The following is a 27899-nucleotide window of genomic DNA, read 5'->3' on the forward strand; positions in this document are numbered from 1 at the left end:
AACAATTATTTTTTAATTATGAAAGATGCAATTACTTAAATTTATTTTATGGAGTTCAAACAATCACTGATGTCAATATATATATATTTATACTTGAATTATTGGTATTTTCACTGTTTTGAGAATAGGATCGAACGTTGGTTTAGAATAAGAGATTAAATAGATTGATTTTGTGAATCAATTACATTGATAATTATATTAAATTTTTTTATTTTTATAATTTTTAAATGATTTATTTAATTAAATCGGATGGGTAAAAAAAAAAACTGATGGTTTACTCAATTTCACCATCAGCTGGGTTCTAAAGATCTTACGGATATTACCCCTAGACTGATCCATTTTGTAGTTATTATCCTTCCCTTTCTCCACGGCCTCCCCCGACTACTGAACTGAAACAAAAACAAGTCTGAGGCTCACAGAAGTAACAATGTCAGCTTTGAGGTTTAGCTCACGCTTTAACCCAATGTTATCAAACACAATCCTTGTTCAAACCAAATCATTATTATTCAGTTTCTCTTCCTTCTCCTCATCAGTCAGAAAACCCTGTAAGACTCTTTGTTGCTCTACCAATTCCCTTCTTCATACCAATGGAGGCACCTCAAACAGCTCTCCACTTTCTGGTATTTACTATTACTATTGTTGATATTCGCTGCTTTTTGGATGTGAAATTTAAATAAAAGGACTTATCTTTCGTGATACAATTTCAGGGTTAGAGGATGAGTTGGTTGGTTATATTTTTGGGAAGAAGAAAGCAACAGAAGTGGCTCATTTGTAGGTACTTAACTTCCCTTTTTTGTTTTCTTTCTCTATCTCTCTGATTTCTTTTAATTTTTTAATGTAATGTTTAAAACTGTACTCTATCTGCTAGTATATAGTCCGTGGTTAATCGGGACTGTTGGACCTTTTAGGTTTCCTAGAACATTATTGTAAATTCGATGTCTCTGTTATAAATGTTGGTGGTTTACATGCTGGGAAACTGTGTAAACTGAAGCAGCTTCTTGTTCTTGATGTTATATTGAACGTTGTTTAATAAGATATGATAGTAATAAAGGTATGGCCAGAATTTAGTGATACTATATCAAGAAGTGCGAATGGGAATTCAGTGCTCGTGGGGTATAAATGTTGAAATTGATAAAAAAAGAAATTTATATGGTGTCAATAGGAATTTGATGTTCTTCCTGAAATCTATCTTTTTGTTCTTCAGCATCCTTTCTTCCAATTTTTCCCCTTCAAGTTTGCACTGATTTTGAACTGCATGATCTAATTTTGCTTGGACCTGAGAAGCCTGTTTCTGATACAAGCCCTCTTGTGCTATTTCCTTAACAATTAAGTTTTGGTCTTTGTTGTTTATACCAAGGATGCTAATTTTTTTTATATATCATGAAATCTTGCATGGTAAATTTCCATATACTTCTCAGCAATGGTGCTCAACTTCGTATACATATTTCTTTTAAATAATGTTATTTCCATTACTGGCCAGGGTTTGGAGGCATGTCCTGCATAAAGGGGATATTGTCATAGATGCCACATGTGGGAATGGTTATGATACCGTAGCAATGCTTAAAATGGTTGCTGATGAATCTGGTCATGGTCGTGTTTATGGAATTGACATTCAAACAGAGGCTTTAGAGAATACTTCTTCCTTACTGGATGAAACTGTCACTCAGAAAGAGGTTCTTCTTGTTTTCTTTTCAACATTGTCTTCTTTATCATAAAAGGTTCAAAGAGATAGTAAATTTTAATTACTGCAAGGATAACCTACCCAGAGTTTACACTACGTTTGAAATTTTAACCTTAAGATTCAGAATGCCTAGTTGTTGGTGTAAAAGTTAAACTTATAGTTCTATGTTTTTGAACCAGCATGCTGCTTAACTCAATAATAATAGCCATTACAGACTATTATTCAGCAATTCAAGGTCATTTGACTTGTCTTGTCATTTGAGATTTACTGTGTAGTTACCTTTATTGGTCTTCTTGATAGAACATATGTTTGATTATTATGCTTGTAAAGTTACCTGTGTTACATGTAATTTCTAATAAATTTCTAACTCATGCAGAAAGAACTAGTCAAGCTCTTCCCCATTTGCCATAGTAGAATGGATGAAGTGCTTCCTGAAAATACTGCCGTTAGGTACACATTAGTGCTCAAGTTTCTCTCTCTCTCTCTCTCACAGGCACACACACACACACATATCTAATTATATGAAAAATGTGGATTTATTGGATATTGATGCTGCTGAATATTGTACTGCATTTTCTTTTTGCATATAGATAAATTTCCTCGAATTTTCAAAATGGAGAAAAAATAGACAAACAGACCTTGCTCCTTTAGTTTTGTTTTTGAAGCAATTTTGGTACTTTCGTCCTCTCCATCCCTCGGCCTTGGCTTCTGATCCAAGAAGGATAATTCACTTTGTTTCTCATGATAATATGTATTGTTTTCATTGGGAAGTTTATTCTGCTATTTCCCTCAGAAGTAATAAATAAATAAATAGCCAAACCAACCAATACAAGTAATAAGCGTATTAGTAATTTTGTCAAATCATGGTACCATTTTAGTATTTGTTTTTGTCTCATCTCAAAGCTATCAAAAATTCTACATCCATTGAGCACCCCTGCGCCTTTATGTCTTGAAAACTTTAGGTGTATATGAACAACAATGTGCAACAAAGTTACTTGCTCAATATCTCTAAAAAGGAACTCTCCAAAAGTATTTGTTTCTTGTGATATTTTGTCAGTTTCCTTTTCTTCTTTCTTGACCACTAGTTACAACTTACAATATGGGTATAATTACTATTAGCATCCTTTAAATCTAGAAGTGATGTTCTGCTCCTACAGAACTAACTTTATAAAATATTAATAGATGTCTATTGTTACCTTATTGTTTGTTTGGCTTCACTGCTTGTTGATGCCTTAATAAGGCAAAATAAGAAGTTTCCATTTTAGTGTATAGTTGGAAATGCTTGCAAGGTCAAATTATGATGCTTCTATATCGTAAACTCTGAACTATTAACTTTTCATGGTTAAAGGGATAGATACAGGACAAATATAACTAATCATCTAATACATAACCTTGTTATCTTGTACTCCACGTGTAGAGAATTGTAATATCCATGTATTTCTATTATTTGGTGACTGTAATTCCATTCTTTTCCATGTTGCTTTATTATAATTTTTTTTTTCTAAAGTTTCAAATTTTAACTCAAAATGAAAAAGGTGTAGAACCTATTTTGTTTGAAAAAAAAGAGTTTCATCAGTAAATGTGGCAAAATCTGCACCGCCAAATTATAATTCATCAGAACACTTATTAACAGCATTGTGTATTCATAACCACATTGATGTTTCAGGGGCACTGGAGGATTATTTGCCTAACATTAGTCTTAATTATTGATTTGCTATTAATAAACAATGATTTGAATAAATTATACTCTTTTTATGTCTCTTGTATGTGCCAATTCCAGACTATACAGGAATAATACCCTTTGAACTTCATTGAAACTGAAGATAAGTCGTCGATCTTTTATTGCTTGGGATTAAGAATATGAACTTCAATTTTATTATAATTAGAACCTTGATGCCATAAACTATTCAATCTTTTGTTAAATTGGATGATTTATGACAAATATTTGAAAGAATATTATTCTAAGAATTTGAGCAATTGGACTTTATGAATGTAGTTCTAAGATATAATAATTGCAATGAAATCTTAATTTCACGCAGTAAAAGATTGAGTGCATATTGTTATTTTTGACTAAAATTTAGAGTTTGTTTGAGCATTATTCCTTCTGTTTATGAGAATATACAAAATGTACTTAAGTGATCATTATAGTTGCCAGACCATGATTGAAAGTGCTTGAATGTCTTAGAAAATGGGAAGTTATATATCATTCACTTGGTTTGAGTGAAACCACGGAACAAACAAGTGATTCAATTCTACATGGCTCTCATTTGGGTTTTATGTTCATTATTATTAGTCTGTCTGGTGGCTTCATCATATTTTACATGAAGCCTTGTTAATATATATATGCGCTTTTTAATCTACATTGGGATAGCATTAATTCCTTGTTTGCTTTTAGACTTGTTGCATTCAACCTAGGCTACCTTCCTGGAGGTGACAAAGGTATTATTACGACATCGAAAACAACACTTTTGGCCTTGGAAGCCTCGAAGAAAATGCTGATATTGGGAGGGCTTATTAGCCTAGTGGTTTATGTGGGACATCCTGGTGGAAGGTAAATTTTGTCTAATTGACTCATTCTAATGTCATGGTTGCGATTTTGCTGATATTATTTTGCATTGAGGCTCAGAGATTGGTGAATTAATAACTTTGTCTGGGACAACCCTTGCTTAATCTAGTGGCTGTTACCCTCAATAGAACATTTAAGGTCCCTGATTCAATTACCTCCATGGTGGTTGGAACCTGGACCTGCTGGTTGAACCAAAAATCAGTGGTCCAACCAGTCACAAAAAACGGAGGAAGATTGAAGTGGCACAAAACCGGTTGAACAAGTTAAAAACCAGTTAAAACATTTGAACCAGATTTAAATTAATTGACGTATTTAATTTTATAATTTATAAAATGAATATTTATATTTCTATTATTATTTTATTTACATTTATTAATTTCTTCCTTATTTTTTATGATCATTTCCTAATTTTTTTGAATTTTTTAAATTTAAAATGGTTGAACCGGAAACCGATGGCCTGACTGGTGTGACCACTGGTCTGGTTCTTAAAAACATTGATTACCTCTCTGCCTTTGGCCTTTCTCATGTATACCAAAAAGGAAGTTCGTCCTTGACTGCTGTTTTTTGGTCATCCTGCTGCTTACTTGTAGAAGCGGCATTAGAATTTGCTAATATAATTTTCACCAGTTTTTGGTATATTATTGAATTATCTAATAAATAACCTACAGATAGTTTATGAATCTTATCCATCCAACTTGATCGAAAATACTTGGCATTGCTCATGTTACATTAGACTTAATTCTCAGGGAAGAATTGGAAACAGTTGAAGCCTTTGCTTCAGGATTATGTGTTGATGGTTGGATATGCTGTAAGTTCCAGATGTTGAACCGACCTTTAGCTCCAGTACTTGTTTTCATATTCAAGAGATGAATCAGCGGATGGATTCCAAAATGTAGCATTATTTGTACTTTAACGATATACTATAAATTCCTGGAAAGTTTGTTTACTTGTATAAAAATTCATTTATGCATACAGGCTGCCATTAACTAGCTTGAGAATATAATTTTAGAGAAACTTGAAACAGCTTTGTACTTGTTTTTCTGTGCTTTTTCTTTTTGTTGGTTGGTTTCGGGGTTTTTTTGTCAATGAAAAGGATAGTGAACTCGAGGCCAGAGCTTAGCTCAGCTAGTTAAGTAGGGTAGACATTTAAAGCATGTTTAAATAAAAGATACCTTTGGCTACATCATTTAAATTTCAACTATATTGCCATTTTTCATAAACTATCGTTTCATGATCTACTGTTTTGTTCTGGGTACGGATCTTAGCATGGGGATAAAAGAAAGATTGCAGAGGTTGGATTTCAAAGTTCAGATGTATTGAATATCACTTCAAAGATGGTTGCATGAACCAAGTATTTGTCTGTATATCAAGTATTAGCAATCTCAACTTGGAATACTTCAGGTATGGACTCATTTCCTGTAATTATCTTGGTTTTTTCTTGAAAGGGAAAAAGAAAATAATTCTGGTATCGATAAGAAATTTATCATCTTCTACCTTCCTTGGGAATGAGATGAGCCTTTTCGATTTGCTATAACTCCATTAAAAATATAAACTTAAGCAGGAAAAAGAATGAGAAGGCAAATATATATATTATCTTCAACTCCATTAAAAACATTGACTTGGGCAGGAAAAAGAATGAGAAGGCAAATTGCAAGGAGAACCTGCAAATATATTCCAACTTCTCCACAGCTTCAACAAAAACCTTACAATTACATGGGACATAACTGCTGTGTTCCAATCCCCAAATCATTCTTCCATCTTTCACAACACTTATACCTCCTCTCAATTGGCCTGTAACGTATTGTTCAAATTCATTTTTTTCCTTTTAAGTTTGTATTTTACATACATCTATATGATGATATAACTACAATCCTACGTATATATACAAATCAGCTGGCCAAGTGTCATGGTATGTATCTTGATGTTTTACCGGCTTTTAATTTATTAAACTAATCTCTTACCAGTCCAATAAATTTCCAGCTATATAAGATACATACCAGATGGACTGAACAAACAACTAACGATTCTTTGAATCAATCTAACCCCAAGTATCCCGATTCTATCAGTTCGGTCCAACTTTTTGCTGCCAATCATAGATAATGACGCATCCTGCAATCAAGACATGCCGATGGTCCCGAGGGGAACAACGGCAAGCCAGCATTGAATCAAATAACCCTGGTATGAAATTGCAAAGAAATTTGTGCACTTGCTTATTTATTCCTACTTTTAATCAATTCGACACTGCCTCAATCATCATCACCCTTCATTTTCTACAGTTTTTTTGCTGCCAAACAAGTGACAATCCTTGTTGCCATCTAATGTGAAACAGCAGACATGTTTCAAAAACACCATAATACACTTCAGAATTCAACGGTTTTGTTGTCAAACACAGTTTCTAATAATGTGTAGCGTCACCACATACAGGTCCATATTGGAACGCAAAAATTGATGAATGACACCTGAGGCTTTTCTAGATATAAACCCTTCATGTCCCCATATCTGAGGACTGAAACTGGTCGATTGCAAGCTTGACTCTTTGGAACTTTTTGACAGCTTTGCATTAAGATTTAAGATGAAGTGTCAACAGGTGTGTCAGATTCCGCACCCCATTCAGTCCAAGATCCATCATATACCGGAACATCAGTCTTCCCAAGTCGATGGAGGCCCTGGAAAGCATTAGCATAAAATAACTGTTTTAGTATACTATTCTATCTTTTTAACTTTTCCAAGCAGTAAGTAATCAAATGCATAGAACTTTGTTCCACACTATTTTTTTCACCCTTCCAAAGATTTACAGGAACGTGGATAATTGTCAAGCCTAAAGATGGAGATAGAACAATTATATTTGGTGAAGGAAAGTACCAATGCCAGAATACAAGCAGTTACACCAGTGCCACAAGAAGTTAAAACAGGGCGTTCCAATGAGATGCCTGCAGCAGAATACATTATTAGGCGTCATAATTTTGCAAGGACAATAAGAAAATGTCAAAATTAACAACAAACTGTTATATAAAGCATGAAACATAAGCCTCTTTATAAGCTTAGAAGAAAGATGATTCCTAAAGAAACAAAACATGATCATTATTCAGTATACTAGTGGCATCATACCATACTGAAAGATTGATTTAACTATCAAGTATGTCCAAGTTCCCCCCACCAAATTAAATGTGACAAGAACTTAGTGCATAATTTTCCTATAAGAAATCAGTGAAGGTACATGGTCAAGTGAGCAGTTTTGCATTGCACAATCAAGGAAACTTGCAGCCTCCTACAAATCAAGTAAAGTTTTACCTCATGTGACTGCAAACCTCAATAAATACTCACCGTTATTTATCAGATTGATAAATCCCTACTCCCCTAAACTAGTGTGCATATAATAGAGTGAGTCTGAAGATTTGACAAAGATGATGATAGGTGAAGTGGTATGGACTTCATTTATGAAAAGAAAATATCAGATGGCTCACTACATACCTGCTGAACTTGAAAAGAATAAAAAGAAAAGGGTGAAAGGAACAATGACAAAAAGGAAAATAAATAGTAATCACCCTCTTCATTAAATCGTTTCTTGAGCTCTTCAGCAGGTAGAAGAGTCTGTGAAGCATCTAACATCTGCAAAGAAATGATAAATCGATGAATTAATAATCTATCATAGAAAAAATCCAGAAATTACATCAAACATAAGTTTTTTTTTTTTGTTTTTTTGGTAAAGAAAACCCACAACTCGAGAATCGCAGTGTGTTTAACAGCATATCAAAAGGAGATACATCCTCTTGAATATAGAATGAATGCTAATAGGTCATACTCTGATCACACTATCTAAATCTGCCACTCGACTTTGTTCTATGCACCTGACAATTTTGAACTACCAATCAACAATTTCATGCAGCACACAAAAGAAAGAGGTATGTAGAGGCCCCCTTGCATTATCTACCAATCTTCTCTCTCGGACAAATTAAAAAGGTCTTGATTAGGATTTAAGAAATTTACATATGCTTCACCTGTTCATCGCAAGCAAGTAAAAAAAAAAATGAAAAACTTTCTCTCTTACCTGTGGAAAAGGAATACATTTGCTGCCAGGTACATGGCCACTTCTAATTCCTTTACGAGGTTCTGGTGCAGCACCATCAAATCTGTATGAAACCCAAACAGGAAAACACAAATTAAAGGAAATAACAATAACAATAATAATGCACAAAGCAACCTGCTGTAATAATAGAATAATAGGCTGCCAAGAATCAGCACTTTAGCCCACATAGAGATTGCTTTACTCCAAATTTGCAGCTATTTTCTATTCTCACTAAATGCATATTACTCAAGCAGCTAACGTTTTAGTCATGTTTCCTACGATTATTGACCTCATCTCTTACTGAAAGCTTGCTCAACTAAACTAATGAAAATGTTTTCCCTGATACCAACAGTCAGACGCAAAGGCCAGAGAGAACATCAAGAACCTTGTGATTCCAAATCAACATCAAAGATGATGGGACATACAAATCTACTTAAGATAAGTCACAGTGATGAGAGAAACAAGCCCAAACATAAATTTGATTGCAAAACAGAAGATCATAAGAGAAACCAAATAAAGCAAAGATGCCAATTATACGATGAAAAGGCAGGTTTTTTTATTTCTAAGCATAGAGCCCAATCTTTTTAAGGAAAAAAATGTATGAAAGTCCTTCAGGAGCACAAGTACAGGATAAGTTAAAGGTTCAAGCTTCAACCATCCAAATTAACCAAAAGAAACAGAATAATAACAGAACAAATAAAAATGCTCAAGGGTAGAAGAAAATAATGTTACACTACAGCAACATGAACAGAAGAAAATCAAAGATAACATTATTGAAGCAATTGAGCAGGCTAAAGATAACCTGTCTGAAAGATGGGTGTAGCTGAAATGAAAATGTTAAGATTGATGGGGTCATGAAATGGATCATGCTGGCAACTACTACCACCAAGATAGGCAAACCAATAATATCCATTTCACTAGGATCTAGTTTAATCATAGTTCTTGCTGAGCTTAGACAGATTCCTATACCATTAAAGCTGTTCGTGCGTCTTACTAGTGGCAAAACAGATTTGGGTTTACTGTGGTATACATTACAAATAATCAACATTAGCCTTTACAATTTAAGCATAATATACTTCATGGACTAAAAAAAGTACAAGAACAAACCCATTCGTTATGTCACATGCACCTTACATTAATTATTGTGAAAATAGCATTCATTTAGGTCCAAAACTATTTAAAACTATATTTATTGCATTTCCATGGCACTAACATGTTAAGACATGCTGGTTTTTGTCCATTATCAACAACACAAGGACAAGAATTGAGGTACAAGAGCTGAAGACTAAGGGAAGCAAAAATGATTGATGCCTAGAACTGCTAAAGTTTTCCATATTAAATTCTAATATTCACATGAAGATTAAGTAATCATAGTCAAATACAATCAACCAAGTTCACCACAGTACCTGGGCTTGGAACGGGCATCTATATGTTGGTGAGTCTTTTCCTCAATGTTTCTTCTAACCTGAAAATGAAACACAAGAAAGTATTACCTAACATGTTCCAGTAATGTATCAAACAATAGGGAGTTCGAATTAACTGATGAACAGACTAACAGCAATGTCCATAAAGAGAACCTATTTTTCCGATTTCAATAATGAACAAGGCATAAGTCCCAACAGAGTACTTTCAAATGTTTGCGTGAATTGTCTCTATGTGGACTGTTAATTTTAACCAGGTATGCTCTAATGTTTTCATAATATTGCTATGCAGATATGTTGGGTAAAACAAAGAGGGGAGCATACAAGATCACCAAAAATAGACACACAACATATGCCACCTTTTACATGTAAAAAAAATATTGTAGGTTGTTATACATTGCATTCCAAGGATTTTTTTTTCTTCAGTATATTTCAAAATGACACAAAGATATCAAGCCCAAGTAGATAAAAGCAATACACTAGACATCTAATTAATACAGATCAATGCGTATAAAGGATTTACTGCTTTATATGTAAACTATAAGTTTTAAATCTAATAAGACATAAAACACACTGTTCCTCTATGCCACCCATAAAATAAAAATTTTTACAATTCTTCATTCATAAAATTCAGGTTGAAGCTTTCTCCAGGCTTTTTGTTTCCATACCATAATAAATTATGGTGCGATGTCCGTGAATATGAATAAATGTTCAGATCAGTGGATCATATCATAATAATCATGCTTCATGGATCTAGCAATGTAACAACAGTATAAATCAGTTATGAAGGTTCATCAACTAAAATTTCAATCATAGATCATATCATAATAATCATGCATCATTGATCAATGGTCAGAAGAGTATTAGTATAAATCAGGGTTGAAGGTTCATCAACTAAAATTCCAATCATTACCAGACATCATTTCCGTAGTTGAACAAAACTAAGATAGCAAAACCATAATTTTATATGAATTATATTAGTTTAGCAGTTCAACCTGATCAAGTGTCCAGACAAGATGCGGCTGAAATTTTGTCTGAAATGTGAGTGGTCCAGCCTGCAAAACAAAGATGCATGCACCAAAAACTATTTTGAGTATAATATTGTAAACATGGGAGAGTAGAATGTTGTGTAATCTTATTTAGATAACAATGTCCAACCCAGCAACTGAAGCCTTTCATAGTATTTCCATGCATGCTTCTTTCAGGAGGCATCATTTGAACTCAATAACAATATTTCACAACTCTCAGACAATACATATTATGGCACAGGAAATCTCCCCCCATCCAATCAATAATTCCAAGAATTGAAAATAAGGAGATATAGAGAATCAAACATCTAATTCTAAAGAATGCTTACAGTTTGCCCCCGATAGACTTTCTCTATTGCCTCACTAGCAGCACTGGCTTTCAAAATAGCATCACTAGAAGCACTGGATTCAACATCATAACCTGATGAACGCCACCTTGGGAGGCCTCCATCTAACACCCAGACCCTGTCATGCCCAAAGACTCGGAACATCCTTTCAGTTATCAAAGGAATAATATCTGTTAGATTTAGAATCAGGATACTTACGATAAAATATTTCAGTAAAGATTGAGAAGAGATCTTATTATTAAACATGCTACTCACCACCAGACACGTGCTGCACTAAAAATTCCCTTCCCATCATAAACAACCAGCCCATCTTTATTATGGATGCCAAGAGCAGACACAGCAACTGCAAAACCTTCCTCGGATGGCAGCATATGCGGCAACTGATATAAGAGATTTCAACCAGAGATGTCAAATAGGATAAGCAAACTAGTGTATATGTTATTGAAAGGCTCACTTATCTAGTACATCTCCAATATTAAGACATCATGTAACAAACTAACATTAAAATTTTATTGAATCGCATTACTAAGAAAACTCAAGAAATATATACAAAGTTATAAAGTTGATTCTGGAATTCCCAAAGCAACTTGATGGAGAACTCTGTTTAGGACTTTTAATTTATTAGGATTGTTAGGAATCAAGTTTCTTATTGGAATGTTTCATTTTATAGGGGTCTTGGTTTTTTTTCTAAACACTAGGATAATTTAACAGCAATTAGGGTTTTTGATATTGAATATTGAGTCTCTGTGATCTTGATATTTTCCCTCAATTGGTTCTGTCTTTCTTTCGTCCTAAGTTCTTTTATTTCTTTCCCATTTTCTCTGTTCCGCCAGAATTGTTCTTACTATTTAATTTACCTTAAACTTCAGATTTTCCATTCTCCTTATTTTCCCTACATCAGACCTTTTTAATGGTGTAACTAATTTGCCTAATGCTGGCCAAACACCTAGAAAAAGAAATTTTGTTCAAATCTTCCTCCAACAAGCCACAACTTGACTGAAAAATCATGGTACCATAAAAGAAACAAAACCTCCATTTCTACTACCTATCTCAAAGAACAATATAGACAGATCAAAAATTAGCAGTCAAAAGAAAAGGACATCATTGCTGCTAGTAAATCCCAGAGAGGATAGTAGTGAGATATCAAGAGGAAAAGAAACGGTGAGGCAAAGGTTGTTATGGAATGGAGCATCATTTTCCTATACCTCAATGGTCTAGCAGCCAGAGAATCCAAGAGATCAAAAAGAGAGACTAATCAATTAATAATAGAACCTCACCTTTGTAGTTCGATCAGATATTCCATCAACATCAAAGAAAAGAGCACCAGGAATGTGAGCAACCTGCTATGGTGAAAGAAATCAAACAGAAATGCATTTGAAATTGAAAATATGGAATTAAAAGAAAGAGAGGAAACTGAGTAGCAGATCTCAGTTTAGATTAGATAAGAACTAGAATTTCAATATTCACAACCATTTAACTATATTGGCAGTTAACACCAAAATAGATTGTAGAAAAGACAATAATCAGCACCTGGTACTCTTGAATTGGATTCCTCTGCTCATCTGGCATGTACCATGATGCATCCAATACCTGAGAAATAATAAAAATATGATCGACAATAAACAAAGAAGCGTAAGGTATTGTCCAGTTTTCATAATTATTTCCAAAGACAGTGGACGCTAATAAACTATTCATAGGTTCTATCCAAAGTAAAAATGCATAACAAAAAATAAAGAATGTTTTCACAATGATAACTTATTCTCAGAAAATTTGTTAGATTCCAAAAGTTCTTTTTTCTTGGAGGGTGGGAAGGGGGAGGGGGGAGGGGGGAGTTTCTACAAGAAACTGTCGTAAAATGATCCCCCATCTCAGAGGGGACCTATGTTTTTGTTAAAACCAAAATTTACCTATTACTCTTTTTTCCTGCCCGAGAAGATAAATATTTGAGGACAAATAAGAAACCAAAAGATGGCCATGCATGGAAACCTGGATGATGGATTGTTAGCTTTTAGGAGTTGTTGTAGTCTTAAATAATTACTGTGATTGGTAACTGAAGGTAGGGCTTGAAATTTGGCAGTTATTTTAACCTGAACTTAGTTACAGTTTGATAGATTATTCTTATTAAGTTTAAGACACTGATTTATAGCTGATTGTAACACTGAAACAGTGGCAGAAGAAGGATAATAAGGAGAAAACCCTAGGATCAACATCTAGATTTCCCTAGGAAACACAAAATTCCAAGAGCCATACTACATAAATTTTAATTTGATAATAATCTCATAACCTCATAGAAATTGAAAGGTGATGCCCATGAACATGCTAATTTAGTTCCATGCAAAACCTTAACTATAAAATTAATAATATTGCATGTATGCCTTTCTATTCTCTGAGAATAAAGCGGAGAATACCAAAAGTGGCGAATGCATATGATGTCATATTGTCATTCATGACAACCACACTTCCAAACTAAATAAGTTCAAAACAATTTCATAAAAAAACAATGCTTTAATTTTAAAAGGGTCACTGGTCCACGTATAAATATAAGTACCTTCAAATCAGGCTCCCTTAAATTAGCATGAAGCCAATCAACAGAAACAACCGGATCATTGGTAGAAAGAGACTGTGTCGAAAAATTACTTCTTGTCTCAATTGCTGCAGAAGCCATTAAACGAGAAGGCTGACCAGAGGCCTTATATGTGGTATGGTAAGACTCAGCCTGTACACGGAACTCTCTCTTCTGCAAGTAACATAAAAGTACAGCGTAAGAACTGAGCCACGTGACCATAAAAACTACTACGAGATGAATCAGTGTGTTCGAAGTTAATGTCTTCACCAGAGCCAGAGGTACTCAATAACGGAGTAGTATCAAAATACCACAGAGCAACACGCCCATGTTAGTGAATTATTCAGAGTAGCCAAATTTCAAGTCAAAAAGAAAAGTACCCATCAGAGCATTAGATACTTTTAATGCATTATTTCGGCTACAGAAAACATAAACATAACTAGAAATTAAAAATAAAAATAAAAGACAAACACCCAGAATAGATAACAATCTTAATCTTATGCATATGCATTCCTTAAGAACAGCAAAATAAAAAATACATTTTTACTAAAGAAAAGATGAAATTCTCCAAAGCAATAGTCAAAGCCCTATACAAAACTTGGGGTGAAGATATAAAATTGAAAAAAAAAAATCAGAACTCAAACCCATTATACAAGTGATAGAATAATCACATGCAAGACAAAAGAAAAGGACTCACTTTTCAGATTTCCAGAAAGCAAAACCCATTAGAACAATCAGAAAAAACCCAAAATAATAATTTTGAAAAGAAAGAGAGAGGTTGTCACTTACATTGAAAAGATTAGAGAAAATCAAGGGGTTCTGAGGGAGAGACGAGGAAAATCGAATTAAGCGGTGACCCAAAAGAGTTCTAGAGAGAAGGGATGATGCCATTTACGCACAAAACATAAAAAAGAGAGGGGCTTGAGGCTGTTGAGAGAGATTATATATTTTGTCGTCTGCTTCAACAAGGAGTGAACTGTGGACACTGATATGGACAACGTGTTGGTTTAACTCAATTTGGATTTGGAATTTCAAGGGGAAGCCGGATCGGGTCGGGTTGTCTGCATATTCGATCCTTCCGGTTCGTTTTGAGTTGGGTTCAATCTGGGTCAAGTTCCATTTGCTTCGTAATTGTGTCAGAGCCAATCAATGGCTGAGCAAGATTGGGCGTGCTAAAACAGCTTTTGGAAAATTAATTTGCATAATCACTTATTTCGGTATCCAGTTTTATAAAAAATAAAAAATAAAACCATTTTCGCATTCATTTAACTTTTGTTTTGTTTATTAAATTATCTCAAAATAGATAATAAAATTAACATTAATTTTGTTAATATGATATACACATAAATTATTATGTGAGTACTTAATTAATTTTTAATTTAAAAATTTAAAATTATAAAAATTTGAAATTTTAATTACTTGCTAATGTACGCATCAACAAAGTTAACAAATGTTAATTTTTATTTATTTTGAAGTAATTTGACAATCAAAACAAGTTCAATTATTAAAAGAGATAAAAAATTTTAAATAGAAAGTTAAAATAACTTTTTAAAAGTTTAAAGGCTAAAATGCAATTATGTCAAATTAATTTTAGAAAATGGATTCACGTTTCTTTCATAAATTTTCTTAAAAATATTTTTTAAAGTTGCCCTTAGTGAAATAAATTCAAAATAAATATATTTATTACAAAATGTTATAGTATTACCTTTTGACTATATAAATTGATTTTATAATAAGATAATATTTATAATAATGACAATGAATAGTGACACATAATTTAAATTATATAAATTACATATATAAAATGGACGGTGACACATTTAAGTTAGAAAAGATAAATTAAGTTAACCATAATTTAAACAAATGTTTATATTTATATAATTAAAATATTTATTATTTAATATTAATAAATTGTAATATATGTTTATTATTAAAATATTAATATAAATATTTTTCAATAATTTATTAAGAATTTGTTTAAATTTTAAATTATTATTTTAAAATTTTATCATTAAATTAAAATAAAATTTAATATTAAATAATTTATTAAAATAATGAATTATATTAATATTTTATTATATTATATATAATTAATTAAATATTTATGTTTAGTAATATTGAATTTTATAATATTTTATATTAGATTTTAAGAGTAAAGTATAGAAATGGTCACTAAAACATTGTCGTTGTTTTATTTTGGTCGCTGAACTTTTAAAGGTTTTTCTATTTTGGTCACTAAATTCTATGAAATCAAACATTTTCATCACAGAATGTTAAAAGCCGTTTGAATATTAATATAGTACTGACGTGAGCTTTTTTTATTAGTCTAATAATAATTTTAGCCCCCTAATGTTTACATAATCTATCAATTTGATCATAAATATAAAATATTCAACAAATTTAGCACTCAATGTTTATAATTTTTTCATTTTAGTTAAAATTCTAAAAATTCAATAAATTTAGTCATTAACATTTACAAAATGACAAATTCTTTTGCTTCTTTTACAACATTAACTACGTAGTTTGTCAAAGCACTTAAAAATAGATGAAAACATTCACATCTAATAAATTTGCTGACATAACAGTTCACATAATGCCAATGCTAAATCAATTTGTTGAAGAAGACTATAATGTGTTTGAAATTTCCGATCATTTGTTGAATAAAGTGGTTTAAATAAAATTTTCAAACAATTTTTTTTTTGTTGATTTTAAGTTTCAATTTTCATTCATCAATTTGAGGCTTCATTTTTGTTTTTTTATTCGTCAATGAAGCTTTTTGGAGGTGATGGGTATGATAAAAAAAAAAAGCAAAGAAAATGATATTAGTAGTTAAAAAAATTAAAACTTCAAAAAATAATTGAGAAATTAAATTAAAAAGTATGTTCCAAAAAATTTTAGTGAAATATTTATTTATGCAAATACTTTATAATTTTAGTGAAATATTGTTTTATTTTTTAAAATAATTTTTATATAAAATTTTAGAATCAAATTAATAGAATATGAAAATATCATATGGCTAAATTTGTTATTAGACCAATAAAAAATCTCATGTCAACACTTTCGTCAAATTTCAAACAGTTGTTAATTGTCAAGGATTTAAAATTTTATTTTGAATAATTTAGTGATCAAAATAGGAAAAACAAAAAATTTAGTGACCAAAATAGAACGCTAACAATACTTTATTCATCATTTCTATACTTTACCCTAAAAATAATCAATAAAAACATCATTACTTTAAATGATGGATAATGGAGTAATAAAGTTATAAATGAAAAATTTGCAATGGCTCAAACATTAAGCTTAGAAGAAAGGTCAGCGCACCGTTTTAATGTTTGGGTTGGATATTCGAATTCATGAAGAGGATGCTTGTAAAGCTACATCTACTCTACTCAATGAATACCCCTACTGTAAGCATTTTCATCGGGATATTTTGAGTCAAATAGCAAGTATATTAATTGTAACGCTTCAAAATATAGGAGGTTAGATGAAATAAACAATTAACAAATAATTAGGTCTTGGTGGTTAACTGTTTAGTATACTCTTAAGAGATTTTAGGTTTAAACCCCATCTCTCTCATTTCTTTTCTTTTTAGCTTCAGCAACCAAGGATAAAAACCACATTATAATAAATATTAAATATGGTGGAAATAAACCAAGAAAGGGCACCAAGCCAAGTGGTTAAGCCTTTCATCTACTCTTGTCCTTAGGTTCAAGTCATGCTACTATCCTTTCCATTTCCTCTCCTTGGATGACACGAAGAGCTAATTGTCTAATCAGCCCTCCAATTTTAAAACCCTAAGTATTCAATAACTTTTTCCTAACTATACATTGATTCTAATTACTTTTCAAACCTAAATTAAAATCCTCTTTTTCTTCCCGATAAAATTCGTCCTCTTCTTTCATTCTTTTCTTTTCTTTTCATAAAACTTTTACATTCTTTTTTTGAAAATTGATCTTTTGGAAACCCAAGTCAAGATCAATCCTCATTTGAACCTGTTTCTTCGTTAATCGTCGGATCTATTATAAAAAACCATCATAATCCTATTAAAGATCAGTAAGTATTTTTATTTCCAATTACGTAGCACTTTAAAATTTTGGAACAAAGTCACTCTTGTCAATTTTCCAAAATCGGTTTCGAATCTTTTATGTGTTTTCCCGAAAATCTTGAGAATCTTGAAAACAATCTCTAAGTCTCACATAAATATCGTCTAAAAGACTCGTTGTAGGTATCCCAAATTAGTTTTGGATGTGAGGATCGTCGTTCGAGACCCAAAAGTCTGGTGTGTGTTCTTTTACAAGCGAATCGAGGCAAAACCATGCCTAGGATAGTTTGCTTCTCACAAGGGCACGACCCTTCCACACGGGCTGCCGCACAAACATGTGGACCACACAACCATGTCCTCCTGCAAACCCTGGGATAGTTTTCTTCTCACAGGGGCACGACCCTTCCACACGATCTGCCATATGGGCTTGTGGACCACACGGCCTACCATACAACTATGTGTCTTAGAAACCTTAGTGTAGTTCGTAAACCACACGGCACCAGTCTATTACACAGTCGTGTAACCCTTCTATGCAGCCTGAAGCATCACATACGGCCATGTGCCCCTATTTTTTAGATTTTATAGTTTTACCCAGAATTTTACGTTTTATATATATTAGTCCTTGAATGGTCCCCCAACTATTTTTAGTGTTTTGTTTTATTCAATTAAACCTTTAATAACATGAAAAATGCTAGAATCTATGATATAATTGATTGAATCATTATTGTGAATGCATGATATGTGATTGTTTCATATCCACTATCATTATATTTCTGATGTACTGATATTGTTATGCAAAACCATGATGATACTGCTTTCATGAGATATATGCCACTGTTACTGTTAAATCGAACATATGATAAGCAAATTTGTTTCTACTGCTATGATCTATTATAAACATAATATTTGCTACTATATATACTTGATATAAGTATGTTAATGCTACCATACTTAACTGTTATAGCATGTTATGTTACATTACATAGGGTGGGATATTTGAACAGAGGAAATAGTCAATAGTTTATTTGCTTAACCAATGGTTTATCCACAACGTATTCTAGTCGGCAATCATCTGCTCCACCTGTGGTTTAATCACAATGTATTCTAGTCGGTAGTCATCTAATCAGCCAGTGGTTTATCCACACGTATTTTAGTCAGTAGTCATCTGCGCGACCATTGGTTTATGCACAACGCATTCTAGTCAGTATCATCTGTTTGACTAGTGGTTTATCCATAAAACATTAGCAACTTTTATCTGCACAGAAGGATGGTTCATCCACCAATATATTTATCATTAGCAGTACACTTGCAATGATTAGTGTTTTATTCACAACGTAGTGTGAAGTAGAGGAGTTCTGAGGAACTCCTAACTGTGGTGTGTAGCGGTAGGGTAGGACCTTTCTACTGTTAAATCAAACTTGCATTGCATTCATAAGCAATTACATGGCTACGAATACTGAAATATTATGTTGATTAGTTATTCTGAATTATCGATATTCTGTATTGCTATTGATTGTGATTTACTCTATGAGTTGATATTCAGCATGACTTGTCTAATGTTTACACTAGTTCCCTTGTGACAAAACTCGGGTTGAGCTTCATAACTCACTCCCTATTTTATTTCCATCTTTACAGATAACTCACCAAGTTAGGAGGGTCGGGGCATACGAAGGGCTCGGCTACGTTTTATTTTTATGAAAGTATTCTTAAGCTTATTTTATAATTTTTGTTCCTTTGGAACCGTCCTATTTTCCTTATTTTGTGGCATAAGACTCATATTTAGGGTTTATTTAGCATGCATAATATTTAACTCAATTTAATATATGGAATTTAATTATATATGCATGAAATATAGTTTTCATCAAAATTAAGTTAAAAATCACTTTTCCGCACCTAAGTTTATAAATAAAATTTGGAAAAATAAATAAATAAAATAAGTTTTCAAAAATAGTCATCTTTATAAGAAAAATGATAAAATTAATTGGGTTTTTTGTTAACTCAAGTGTTTTTCTTAAAATAGGTTAAGTTTTTTTAAAATAAACAAATGTTTTAAAATGATTGTTTTATAAACTCCGATCATACTAGGCCATAAGAAAAATATTAAAATTAATTAGTTTTTTTTTTAATTCAAGTGTTTTTCTTAAAATAGGTTTAAAATAAACAAATATTTTAAAAAGTTTGTTTTATAAACTCCGATCGTACTAGGCCATCTTGGTGGCCGTTGTAATCTCTCAAATTCGGATTTAACGTCTAGGCCGGGTTGAGAGGTTATATTTGGTGGTATCAGAGCTACAGATTTACAAAAATCGAACTGTGGATTTTTGAATGAGTATGCATGCATGCATTTAAAAAGGATATATTGGGAAAAATCATGCCACAAGTTTTTGAAAAATTGATTTTATACAGAAAATTAAATCCGACACTTCGATGCCGGTCTTAAATTAAATTCGACACTTCGATGCCGATCCTAATTTGATACTGATACGTTTGGGTAACTTTAGATAAATTGTGATTGTTAGATTATAAATACTTAAGAAAAAACTAATGTTTGAACCCCTTTGTTTGAAACCTGTAGATATCCTTTAAATCTTAGATTTTCATGAGATCATTATAACTACCCAAGGTAGACGTGGTAGGGGTAGATCGTATAGGACTGCACCCATAGAGTAGTCCACTGTTCAAGGCGAAAACTCAACCCCCAAAGAGGATTATGTTGAGAACTCTATTGCAAATGGTGGCGAAGGTTACGAGAACGACGAAGACACAGTGGCATAGGCAATGCTGAGGATTCTATAAAGGGCTTTGAGAGCCCAAACTAGATCGAGAAGCCATAGGTCCGTTGCGGAAACACTCCAATCAAATAGGGCAAAAACTTTAAAAAGAGTTGCTAGAACAACTCTTATTGTGGCAGAGTATAGAATGGAGTCTACTGAAGGATTTTGGAGGATCTAAACTATACTCCTGAGCAAAAATTGAAGGGTACAGTGTCATTGCTTAGGGAAGAGACCTACCATTAGTAGCAATCTGTGGTAAGAGATATGTAGACTGAATGCATAAACTAAGAATACTTCCAAGAGGCCTTTCAAAAGAAGTGTGTGGGCACTAAGTACGTCGAAAATTGTAGACTTGTATTTATCGAGTTAAAACAAGAAGATAAGATGGTGGTGGAGTATGAGGCTGAATTTTTTAGACTCAACTGCTATGCCCAAAGAATGTTCGCCATAGAGTTGGATAAGTGTACGAGATTCGAAAATAAGATACGTTACGATCTCAAAATACAAGTTGGTTGACACTAGGAATAGGTGTTTGAGACATTAATAGAGAAAACCAAAATCATGGAAGAGATCAAACAGGTGGAACAAGAAAAATAGGAGAAGTAAGGTTCCGGTTAAAAGAGACTCTAATTCTAATGGTCAAATTCACGTCTCTTGAAATGAGCCAAAGAGAGCATACCGCAACAAGAGGTCACTGTAACTAACTCTAAAGGTTGGGTTCCCCACTGTTTGTATTGTGAAAAGTGCCATTGGGTTGAGTGTTGGAAGAAATTGGGTTCTTGTTTGAAATACAGGTCGATGAAGCATATGTTTAAGGATTGCTATTTTCAGGTTGAGCAGATGCAACCTCCAGCACAAAATCAGACCAAAAACTATAGATCGGGTCAGTTACCTCAAGGAGCCGATGTTACATCCCAAAACTTGACCTAGTAATTTTTGGGTTAGTAAACCGAAGTTGAGTAAAATATCGAAAATTAGGGTCGTAAGTGGGTAATTAAAGAATTCAAGTTACAATTTTAGGTTTTTATTTTATTAACTAGCCCAAAAAAATTCAATTTTGATGTCTAATTTGAAAAAAAAATAGATTTTAATTGAATTAGGACCTAGTTGGGAAAGGGGAGAAACAAGGAGTGACCAAAAGGGCAAATTGCCCAATTTTTTAAAATTTGTCTTATACTTAGAGTTATTCACGTCTTCTTCCCTCTCTTAAACTCCAAACTATTCAAAAAATTTCCAAAACCTAAAATTAGAAAGTTCTTTCAAAATCAATTCATTCCTTTAGATTTATTAACTTCATAAACACCAAAATAATCCCTAATTTTCAAATGAATCACATTTTCTTCCCCAAATTAATCATTGTTCTTCTTGAGTTCAAATCTCAAATTAGAGTTGTAGATCATCGTTTTCATCAAATTAGGGTAATATTCTGACTTTTTAGTATTAAATGAAGAGTGTTGTTAATTCAAATTGAGTTTTAAATGATTATATCAAATTAGGGTAATATTCTGACTTTTTAGTATTAAATGAAGAGTGTTGTTAATTCAAATTGAGTTTTAAATGATTATATTTAGATTTAATGTTTTTCAATAAAGCTTAGATACAAAAATGGCAAACCTCGTAATCTTGAGTAAGCCCGTGTTTTCAAAGTGATTTTTTATTCATTCTAACATAATTAGAAGGTATTTAACTTCAATTTGATAGTTCATAACCGAATTTTTAAGAATTAAGCATTTTCCCCTTTTAAATGTTCTTGAAAACTTTAATTTTCCAAAAAATTTAAAATCATGGATTTAGGTGAAATTAAATGTTATTTAGGATATTTGGAATTTAAATGGAGGATTAGAAATGAGATTAGGGTGTCGAAACTTTAATTTCAGCAAAATTAGCTAGTTTTTGGTAGTGAGAAAGGAAAGCCTTGAATTGTGTTCAAAGTTGATTTTTGATGAGTTTGGAATGTTTTTGTTATGCGTGTAAAGTTTTGAATCAATCGGAAGCCACTACGATCAAGTTTAAAGGCAAGGAAAAGCTTTTTTGAGCTTTCGGCTTATAAGCGAAAGCATGATTAGTGAGTGTCCGGAGTCGTTGCTGGTATGCTTGATTTATAGTGTTAATCAAGAGCTTAGGAATAGCCTAAACCCCTATCTTAAGTTCCGAGTGTAAGTCTTTCTTATATTTTTTTCCTTGTGAAATTACATTTAATGAATGTTGAGTTGTGGAATATGATGTTAATATGACAAGTAATGTAAGTGAATACTTGTAAGTGGTATGAGATAATTTGATTTTAATGCACACATATGTGGTCAAATATGTAATGGCTCAATGAGCATAGTTGTAGCACTTAAAATGCAATTAAATGTGAATTTGATGAGGATGCATTGTGTACAAGTTTGTGATGTGAATTGATAATTATGAATAGAGATTATATGATTAAAACATTAATTAAATGTGTGTATTTGCGGATATTTTGGCATTGTGATCTCTTGAAATTGTTGGATATAGTTGACATGCCATAGAATTGTGAGTACTCAATTTTGTGTTTTATGATTTGGGTAAAGAGGCCTCAGGACAGATTGGAGAGATAAAAGAATGTCGAGCTAAGCTCCATTCATTGGGATATGTTGGTGTGTTGGAGAGTTTTTAGCTTTATGCTACACTTATGGAATATGTTAGGCTCTTTGAGTCATTGTTGTAATGGAGATCCGTTTATCCAATGTGTGGTGATAGATTCCACTTTTATGTTTCATAATCTCAATGTAAAAGTCTGTTTTTCAATGGTGTCAGAAACAGTGGTTTTGAGACCACAAATTCGACGAACGAATCTTTAAACATTATTATTTAATATTTATGAGTCAAATATAGTGTTATAATAAATTTTGATTTGATAATTTATGTTATTTGATCGAATAATTAGGTTTAAATGGTAGATCTTTGAAGTCAAGTGGGTTTAGAAAATGAGGTATCAGGACCTCGTTTCTATAAACTGAAGTCGTAAATATTTTATTAAATATTTACAGGGTGTTATTACAGTCATATTAAATTTTGGATAAGAAATTTTAATGTTTAGATAGTTAATTAATTAAAAAGGACTAAATCATAAAAGGTACAAAAGTTGGTTTCCATTAGTTGAATGGATCAAAAAGCACTTGAATGGTAATTATACCATATTTAAAGTTAGTGGATATTCATGGATAGGTTGCATGGTAAATTTCATAAATTTTACAGGTTAAAATTGTAAATAGGTAAATAATAATTAATGTAAAAGATGACAAAATGTATCATCTTCTAAAATGCTTCTTCTCCATCGAATTTGAAGAGGGAAAACCACTGTTTTTCTTGGCTTTAAGCTTCGGCCAAGGCTGATTTCTTATGCATGATCACAAAACGAACCAAACGGATCAAAATCGAGGAAAATCTATGTTGGATTAATCGTCAACTTCGTTGTTATATCTGTATTTGTTGAGGTAAGTTCGTTAAAGGATGGAAATTATTATCTTTGCCATTTTGGATGAATGTAAATAGTTATCTATGTTATGTTAAAATTAATTGATAAGGATGTGATAAATTATTACTATTATGGTTCAAATAAATGAATTAGTCAAATTAAATGATATGAGACCTAATACTAAAGTTGTTTTCTAGTTAATGGAATTGTGTATATATATATGTGTGTGTGTGTGTGAGATATCTTTGGTTATTTATATAACAATGAGAATTGCAAGTATTATACATATATATAAATGAAATTAAGAAGAGATTGCTAGTAGTAATTCTTGGATTACTAATGATTAGAACGACACTTACGACCATAGGGATAAATTTTGATTTTTGGCCAACACACCTGTGTGGATTCACACGGCCTGGATGGTTAGCTCGTGTGGCCCACACGACCTGGCACATGCCTGTGTGGCCCATATCAGTGTCGCACACAGTCAATCACATGGTCGTGTGACTCAAAACAGAAAGTTACACGGTCTAACACATGCCCGTGCAACTCCATACCTAAAAAGTCTCTCACACGGCTTGGACACACGCCCTTGTCTTTAGCCGGTGTGACTCTAATTCCAAAATAGTCTCTAGCACGATTGACCACACGACTTGGCAGGCTCACATAGCCTGCCACATGACCGTATGGCGTCAATAGCCATGAATTCTGACTTTCGCTGTTCGTAGAATTCTAGGTTTTCGTTACACACCTGGTATGTGTTTGACGTAGAAGCAATAGGGATGATCCTAAAATCTAAAAATGACAATCAATTGTCCAATTAAATGATTTAATCAGACCACAACACTAATTTAACATTCAAATCGAACTACATCGAAAGCTTCGACGCAAAACCCCAACTCGAAACACATCCACTCACCCTTGTACGAAACAGCAATATGTGAAACTAACTCGTTGGAGGGACTGTAACGCCCTCACGCCCGAGACCGTCGCCAAAGTCGAGCTTGAGGTGTTACTAAACTTAATTCATTAATTAAACGGCTCAAATAATTTATTTTTAAAAATTTCCAGACAAGCTGGCTAACTGCGTCACAGTCGCTTAAAAATTCATATCTTGAGTTCCAAAACTCAAAATTAAGATCCGTAAATTTTCCTTGAAACTAGACTCATATATCTATCTATTAATTTTTTTCTATAATTGTTGGTCAAGCCAATTAGTACAGTTTATTAGTTAAAGTCTCCCCTGTTTCAGGGTTTGACTACTCTGACCCCTATGTATTACGAACCACTATTCTCTTTGTACAGAACTAAAAAGACTATGCTGTTTGTTTCTATTAAAAGTAGACTCAATAAGGAATCTGTACATATAAAGTAAAACTTATAATTATTTTTTTACAATTTTTGGTGAATTTTTAAATTCAAAACAGGGGATTCAGAGACCACTATGACCCTGTTCCACCAAAACTTAAATATCTCATAAAATATAACTCATTTACCTATTTTGTTCCATCCATATGAAAATAGACTCATCAAGCTTCAATTTCATACTTATTCATCATTTAATTCCATTTCTACTATTTTAGTATTTTTTTCAAATTCACATCACTTCTGCTGTATGACTCTGTTTTATGGCCAATTTTACCATTCCAAGGATTTTCATGATTTAGCTAAGACATAAAGCATACATGTTATCATATACAAACTTGATTAGCCATTCCAATAGCTAATCATTTACAAACCCTTTTCTTACTAAACCATAACCATATCATGTGATCATTTACACAAAGTGAGTATAGTGCTATACATGCCACATTCAAAATATACAAGCCATTTTACCAATTTAGGACTTTGGATAGTGTGAACGAGCCTTCGACCTATCCCGATTCTCAAGCCGGCTTGTCAAAACTACAATGAAGGAAAAGGAGGGAGTAAGCATAAATGCTTAGTAAGTTCACATGTAAATAATAAGTAACATGATTATGCAATCCAACATAAACATCATTAAAACACTCATAACATAAAAATACTTACTATCTTACCACAATTTTGTCTCACCAAGTTCTCAACCAAGAATTAAACTCATACCTGTCCATTTTCACTTCTTCTACACATTCATCATCGAATCACTTTCGTTTTAAGCATCCTCAATATTCTCTTAGGATTCTCCCGTTGAACATGTAGGAATATAATTTCGGATACGCAGATAGTGTGCACGTAAGTGCTATACTCATAACTGAACAAGCTCAATAACTTTTGAATCTATGTAGCCAAGCTACCATGTAACCCGCCCATAAACGAATTCGGACTCAACTCAACGAGCTCGGATGCCTAGTTACATCTCACGAACTCGGACTCAACTCAACGAGTTCGGAACTCAACCATCCTAGTGACATGTCACTTGTACCCTAATCTATTTTCAAGGTTCAAACGGGATTCTTTTCAATTACACATTTCAATCGCCTTCTTCGGAATATAGAAATCGATACTTGCTAACATCTCATACTTATCAAGTTGTTCACATAATTTGCATATCACCAAATAATAATTTACAAAACATCATAGTTCATGATAATAAGTATCATGTCATATAAATAACATTAAATCACTTAAAATAAAAATTATGTTACCTTATTTACACATGAACTTACCTCGATACAAAATTTTAGCAATCGAGCCTATTCCTCGTAAACTTTATTTTTCCCTCGATCCCAACTTGAATCTCGTTTCTCTTGATCTATAACGCCAAATTAATTTTATTTAATACATACATTCATCAAAACAGCCCCTAGTACGAACATTGGCAAAATTACCATTTTGCCCCTAAACTTTCACATATTTGCACTTTTCCCCAAGGCTCGTAAATTAAACCTCATCCTATTTTCTTATGTTTTATGACATGCTGATCATTTTCCCCTTCTATGGAAACATCAAATTCACACTCTAACATGTATTTATGACTATTAGGTATTTTTACCGATTAAGCCCTTTTTCTCGTTTTCACTTAAAATCGAGTAGCACAAGTTGTCTAACATAATTTAAAACCTCATATTCTATCATAAAACACCAAAATACACAAATTTCACCTATGGGTATTTTTCCAAATATGAATCCTATGTTGACTTATTGTTAGCATAAGCTAAATCGAGCTACTAGGATTCCAAAAACGTAAAGAACATTAAAAACGGGGCTGGGAATCACTTACTATGGAGCTTGGAAGCTTGAAACAAACCCTAGCTATGGAGAACCCTTGAAATTTCAGCCTAATGAAGAAGATGGACAAAAATTGGCTTTTAATTTTGTTTTTAATTCATTTTAATAACTAAATGACCAAAATGCCCTTAATTAAAAACTATGATGTTTTATCTTCCTTTAGGTATATTTGTCCAAACTAGTATAATGGTCTAATTACTATCCAAGGACCTCCACTTTAAAAACCCATTACTCACAAGTACTTAATACCTTTTTGAACTAGAACACACATTTTACAACTTTTGCAATTTAGTCCTAAATATCAAATTGGACCCTCTATCGATAAAATTTCTAAACAAAATTTTCACACAATCATGCAATCATACCATAGACCTTAAAATTATAATAAAATAAATTTTTCTACCTCGGATTTGTGGTCATGAAACCACTATTCCGATTAGGCCCTAATTCGGGATATTACAGGGACGATACCTTCAAGATCTTTGCCTAAAAGAAAGCCAACCAAAATTTAAATAGAGAAATCGAACAACATAGGTAGAAAACAAATTTTGAAAAAAACAAAAAAAAATGAACATTAACAGAAATTTAACAACAAAACTTACGCGATTAACCTTCAACCAAAGAAACAACGAGACATGCAATTTCCTCGACAGAACAACAGCAAGAAGTAACAAAAAGAAATAAAAGAAAAGTAACTGGAGAAAAAAAGAAAACGATAGGAACAATATAAAAGAAGAAACAGAAAACATAAAAAGAGAA

At 32.5% G+C, this 27899-nt stretch overlaps 2 protein-coding genes across 4 annotated transcripts; one reads left to right on the forward strand and one right to left on the reverse strand.

The window, feature by feature from the left end:
- The first annotated feature begins 292 nt into the window (after positions 1–292).
- LOC108461793 (uncharacterized) lies at positions 293–5270 on the forward strand. Its single transcript, XM_017761725.2, has 6 exons — positions 293–620; positions 708–771; positions 1481–1673; positions 2058–2131; positions 4077–4232; positions 4994–5270. The coding sequence occupies exons 1-6, from the start codon at positions 428–430 to the stop codon at positions 5115–5117; spliced, it is 804 nt and encodes a 267-aa protein (XP_017617214.1). The 5' UTR covers positions 293–427; the 3' UTR covers positions 5118–5270.
- A 1163-nt stretch (positions 5271–6433) lies between these two features.
- Positions 6434–14893, reverse strand: LOC108464183 (thiosulfate/3-mercaptopyruvate sulfurtransferase 1, mitochondrial). 3 transcript variants are annotated; one of them, XM_017764330.2, is made up of 12 exons: positions 14462–14893; positions 13658–13846; positions 12640–12699; positions 12387–12449; positions 11365–11489; positions 11092–11227; positions 10730–10789; positions 9720–9778; positions 8296–8377; positions 7793–7856; positions 7110–7177; positions 6434–6913 (listed from the first exon to the last, which is right to left on the reverse strand). In XM_017764330.2, exons 1-12 carry the CDS (start codon positions 14561–14563, stop codon positions 6815–6817), a joined length of 1107 nt encoding a protein of 368 aa, XP_017619819.1. In that variant the 5' UTR covers positions 14564–14893; the 3' UTR covers positions 6434–6814. The 3 variants fall into 3 exon arrangements, with proteins under 3 accessions (XP_017619819.1, XP_017619818.1, XP_017619820.1); XM_017764329.2 differs by having other exon boundaries at positions 11092–11254; XM_017764331.2 differs by lacking the exons at positions 13658–13846; positions 14462–14893 and having other exon boundaries at positions 11092–11254; positions 11361–11489; positions 12640–12692.
- Between the last annotated feature and the right edge of the window lie 13006 nt (positions 14894–27899).

This window comes from Gossypium arboreum, chromosome 13, assembly GCF_025698485.1.
Source record: "Gossypium arboreum isolate Shixiya-1 chromosome 13, ASM2569848v2, whole genome shotgun sequence".
Taxonomy (NCBI): domain Eukaryota; kingdom Viridiplantae; phylum Streptophyta; class Magnoliopsida; order Malvales; family Malvaceae; genus Gossypium; species Gossypium arboreum.